Source organism: Myotis davidii, unplaced genomic scaffold, assembly GCF_000327345.1.
Source record: "Myotis davidii unplaced genomic scaffold, ASM32734v1 scaffold599, whole genome shotgun sequence".
NCBI classification, from domain to species: Eukaryota; Metazoa; Chordata; class Mammalia; order Chiroptera; family Vespertilionidae; genus Myotis; species Myotis davidii.
In genome coordinates, this window is record NW_006290772.1 from 515,604 (window position 1) to 520,776 (window position 5,173).

Here is a 5,173-nt window from a genome sequence, read left to right on the forward strand (position 1 = left end):
GGCCGAGGGTGGGGCCTGCCCTGCTGCCCTCCCTGCTGAGACACAGGGGCTATAGTGCCCTGAGCGTTCCCCATCCACATCCCAGGGCCCTGCCTCGCTTTACCTCTGGCATCCTGCAGTAGGGCTGTGGGCCAGGGAGCCTTGCCGGCAGGGGCCAGGCCCCAGTACCCCCACCCAGCCGGGGCCCGGGGCCGTCAGTGACCACAGTGCTGAGTGGCCAGCGGCTATCGGTGCTCAATTAAACATGGCGGTGGCCGGAGCGAGCAGGCAGGCAGCAGCTCAGGTTTCCTGGGACGCTCGGGGCTCCAGTGCGCGTGCAGGTGACAGGGTTCAGGGTGGGAGTGCTCACCAGGCCCCTCCCATAAGGTTGCCGGGTCAGGCTGGGGGTGACCCTCAGGGAAGGTCTCCAGGCCTTGGGTACCTGCCCCCCTACAGCCCTGGCCACCCCCTGGTCCATTCCAGCCTCCAGGCCTGCCACCTGATTCCAAACCCCAAATCTGACTGTAAGGCTCTGGCCTGCCAGCTGGTGGCCACCCAGCTGTGGGACCAAAAGTGTCTTTCCTCATGGGGTGGGTGCCTTGCTGGGGGGCCAGGCTTTTCCTGCCTGTCAGGAGCACCCTCTTCCTGTCCAGCCTGTGCCTTGCCTCCAAGACCCCTTCCCTGACCCCCAAAGACTGCCCAGAACCCCCTGGGGACCCCCACTGCAGGCCCCCATCTGGCCCTATAACCCCAAGAACTCCAGGGACAGAGCTGCTGCTCTGCAGTTCCCTGGGGCCTCAGCTGGGCCACATGGTCTGAACTGGAGGGTGAGACTCTCACAGACACACCTGGAGGCACAAGTGTGCAGCTTTGAGGGGGGGGCCCACACCTCCCCAGAGGCGCCGGAGATACAGGCCCCCAAGGCTGGCTGGGACAGAGCAGAGCCACGGCCAGGGCCAGGGCCAGGGCCAAGCATGGAACCTGGAGTGGGACGTAACATGCCTGGAATGTGGACATGGGCCCAGGTAGCAGAGGCACATCCCATGGTCAAAGAGACCAGATATCCAAAGGTATGTTCGCAAACATGCTACACAGACACATAAGCCAACCCACAGCTATGAAGGGATGGCCCAGTGCGATGGGGCCCTGTGGCCTCTTCCTACACCTTCCACATTAACGTTCAGGGCAGGATCTGTCAAGGCCCCCAAAAGGGAAAAGAATTTGAGGGGCACCGATTTGGGGGCATCCCGGGGCATAAGGCCAGGCTGAAGTCATATCTGGGTTCGAAACCATACTGGCCATCCCGACCTCAATCCGGCACAGCTGCCTCTCATCACACAAGCCAGGAATGTTCTCCTAATGTCTAGCCTTAACCTCTCTCCTTATGAGAGACCAGGGCCCACGGAGCACCAGACCTGGCACTGGACCCACAAGCTGAGGGGCTGCAATGCAGTGACCCAGCAGGGAGGCCCTGCGGGAGAGCAGGCAGCCATGGGTCTGGAGGGGGCGCAGGCGGGCGGCGCATTGCTCACATTCCTCACTCCCAGCCCTGGCTCAGAGCACTTCCTGCCCTCTCCCAGCCAGGCCCTCAGGCTCCCACGGCTCCCAGCAGGGCCGCCCCAGAACTGGACAAGCCCTGGCCTCCCAGCTGTGCCTGTAACCAGACAAAGAGGCTGGCATGGGGGTACCCCAGGAGCCAGGCCGTGCCCCCCCAGAGGGTGACTCACCAGCCTGGCAGAGGAGAAAAGCCCCATTGTTGTTCAGGGTCCGGCTTGCTCACCCCAGAGTCCTCTCTCCTAGCCCTGGGGGACACGGGCTAAACTGGCTGGGGGGGTCCTCACTGCCCACCCTGCCCCCACCACACCTAACCTGCACAAGCCCCTGGGATGGGCTCGGTGGAGGGGCTCCTGAGACCAGGGTGGGTGGTGTGGAATTCCAGGAGTGGGCCATGGAGGCGGGACAGAAGTGGCCGACAGAGAGCATCCAGCTGGCGTGGCCTGAACTCGGGCTGGCCCAGGCTGCCACCCCATTTATCTACCTCCCCCTGAGGCCCAGGTTCCCCAGGGACAGGTGGGGACAGGGGGCTGAGTCACTCTGGGGAACAGGGTGGTGGCTGAGCCCCCCTCCCTTATTCAGGCTCAAGGGAAGGAAGTTGCTGGAAGGCCCTGCCCTGCTCCCAGGACTCATGGCTGGGGAGACAGGGAGGTAAGGGAGGAACCCCAACCCAGAACAAAAGACAGTCCTGCTGCAGCTCACGGGGCAGAGGCAGGAGCAAGGAGCCCCAGCACCCTCTGGCAGGACAAGGTCCTCTGCCCAGCAGCCACCACGTGCAGGACTCCGTTATCTCACTCACTCTCAGCCCCCAAGAGCCTCCAAAACCAGAGGGTGGGGGCCCAGACCTCCTGGGAGGACGAGGAGGGCCCAGGGTCTATCAGTGCCCACACCTGGCACCACTGGTTGCTGGTTGCCCTGGCTCTTTGGGGGGCTGTCCCCTATCATCACTATCAGGATTGGATTGGCTGCACTGCAGATGCAGCCACCCCTAGCCCTGTCTGGCCTGGGACTGAGTCACCACTGACAAGGCCCTGACAATCCCCGCAGCCCCCCCAGGGCCAGCCACATTAGTGTCCTCCCCTGCTCCATCCCTCTCCTCCCAGCCCCAGGACAGGAGGTAACAGGCTGAGAGGGTGAAAGTGGCCTACAGGGCCCTGACTCCAGCTCAGCCCTTACCTCTCGGGGGGCAAGAGGGGTGGGCCCTTCATCCTGCACCAAAGCAAACCACACACATGCACCTTACCACCTTAGAGCAGAGCCCTGCGTGCAAGCATCGCACCCCCTCACCCCCCACACACACACCCAAGGCCCAGTGCCTCCTTCTGATGATCTGAGTTCAGCCAACAAAATTGGGGGTCGCTATCCTCTGGCCAGCCTGAACCACAGAGGAACCTGCCAGTCAGGCCCCACTCTGTTCCTCTAAAAATATACCCAGAGGAAGCCCCCTCCCAGGGCTTCCTGCAGCCCCAGAGCCTGAAATAGCAGAGGGGGAAGGCTCCACCCAAGGACTAGGTGGGCCACCCCATCCTGAAGATAAGGCCTGAGGCAGAATTTTTTCCACAGGAAGGTGAACTCAGCCATTTGTGTCCAAGTCAATGGACAAACGTCTGGAAGGAGGGGCACTTCCTGGGGGTGGCGTGTGAGATGCCCAAGCAGGAGGAAGGCTCCAACCCTCAGGCCTGGGAGGGGCCCAGCCAGCATACCATCCCAGGACCCCCCTGAAATCACAAATCTGACCCTAACACCCCCCCTATTCCAGCGTTCTCTGGCCCCAGGACAAAATGCAGATGACAGGGCCTGGCACCATCTACCTGAGACAACCCCCCTGCACCCCACCCAGGGGTTCTCTGCCCGGGAGCACACATACCCCTTCAGAACAAAAGCACAGCCCTATGCTCCATCCAGGTCACAGGCACAGGGGGAGGCAGACGCTGGGATCCCCTGCGCACCCAGAAACTGCAGCTCTCACACCTCCACTGGGCTTCGGCCAGTGGTTTTCAAAGCGGGATCTGGGGAACCCCTGGGCTTGAATCTCCTAAAGGGATTGATTTTTCTTTAAAAATAAAAAAGGGAGAGAGGACATGAGAGACACTCATGTGGGGCTTCCAGGAGGGAGGGACTAGCAGCCCCAGGCTCTTCCTCCCAGTGTCCGGATGCTTCCCACGTAGGGTCACCCCCTCTCCCCCCACACACACTCCAGGTCCAGAAACCTAGAAGGAGGTGCATTCTTTGCCAGCTCTTCCAGCCTGAGGGTGGAGAGAAGGGCAGGGAGAAGAGGGAGGTGCCCCAGCCCTATAAACCATCAGATGAGGACTCAGCTTAGAGGAGTGTCCTCTGGGGCCCCCAACCATACACTGTCCACAGAGGAGGGCCAGCCCCTACCCCCAAGGCCTTCACAGAACAATCAGGTACCTAGAGACGGACACAGGGACAGAGCCAGACAGATAAACACCAGACACAGGCAGAGCTGGGCTCATTCAGTCCCAGGACATCCGAGCAGCCCCTCCCTAGGTTGGGTTCCATAGCCCCTCGACTGGGGAGGGGGCCCTGTCAGAATGGCCCCTACCTAGATCAGGCAGCTCTGAGCATCCTGGAAAAAGGCTGGGGGGCGAAGGGCCAGGCCGCCCTCCTCCTACCCAGCTTAAAAATCTCAGGGTATATAGCCAAGAGGGTAGTCACCAGGGGCAAAGAAGGGCCCTAAGAGGCAGCAGAGACTGAGACAGTGCCTTCTGGAGGGAACCAGAAAGAGACAGCCATTGAGAGGCCCAGATGGTTCGGGGAGAAGCCAAGGTGGTCCCTGTGGGCAGAATCTTGCCATACCTTCTGGCCATCCTTGGAGCCAAGGCTGCCGGCACGTGTCCAGACCGGCTTTGGCTCCCAGGGGTCATGGGCGGGTGGAAGCCCTCGCTGGGCCATCTCCTCAGTGCAGGTCAGCTGCCGCCGGCGCAGCTCCTCGTCCGTCTCCTTGTCTACCACCAGCAGCCGGGTCTGCCCTTCCACAGCCTTGATCCTCTGGACCACCTGGGACAGGCAGGTGGTCGTGGGTCAGCAGCCAGCTCTCTGGGCAGCACATGGACTGTGGCACCACCCAGGGCTGGCCAGGCTGACCCACTAGGGGTGGGTGGCTGGGCAAGAGGCCTGCCGGCTCCACCCCCCACCCCCGGCTTCAGCCGCTCCCTCCCTCCTCTTCTGGGACTCCTGACAGAAGGGCCCAGGCGACAAGGGCCTCAGGGTGGTCCCAGGCCTTGCCTCAGCCCAGGGTCCTCTCCGGGAAGCTGGGTGAGGCAACGGTGCAGGCGTGCGTCTGTCTGTGTCAGGTCTGTCCTCAGTCTGGGTTTGAAAGGGCGGCACCTCCCGGGTGTTAGTCGGGGTGTGTCTGTGTCCGTTTCTGTCTTTCTCGGTGGTGGAGCATAGAAGGCTAAATCCCTGCCTCTAGGCCCTCTCTTTGCTCCAGACCAGGAGCATAGATCCCTTCCTGCTGGATCTGCAGGGTTCCTGGGGGAAGGCGCCTGCTCAGGAACCACCCATGATGCTGTGAGCAGGATTCAGACCCAGCAGGCAGAGGTGTGGAGGGGCAGGTCCAACTGTGGGGCCAGTGTGATATGTGGCCCATCTGTGTGTCTATGCAGGTGCCTGTATG

The 5,173-nt window shown here is 62.1% G+C and overlaps 1 protein-coding gene across 4 annotated transcripts in view; it reads right to left on the reverse strand.

Moving 5' to 3' along the window:
- SLC9A3R2 (solute carrier family 9, subfamily A (NHE3, cation proton antiporter 3), member 3 regulator 2) overlaps positions 1-2,104 on the reverse strand; it is a 5,708-nt gene extending 3,604 nt beyond the window's left edge. For 2 of the 4 annotated variants that reach the window (XM_015564031.1, XM_006763912.2), the window contains exon 1: positions 1,849-2,104. In XM_015564031.1, the coding sequence (XP_015419517.1) occupies positions 1,849-1,962 (114 nt within the window). In that variant the 5' untranslated portion in view covers positions 1,963-2,104. The remainder of the gene's footprint in view (positions 1-1,848) is intronic. The other 2 variants (XM_015564033.1, XM_015564034.1) reach the window with 1 other exon arrangement.
- Between the last annotated feature and the right edge of the window lie 3,069 nt (positions 2,105-5,173).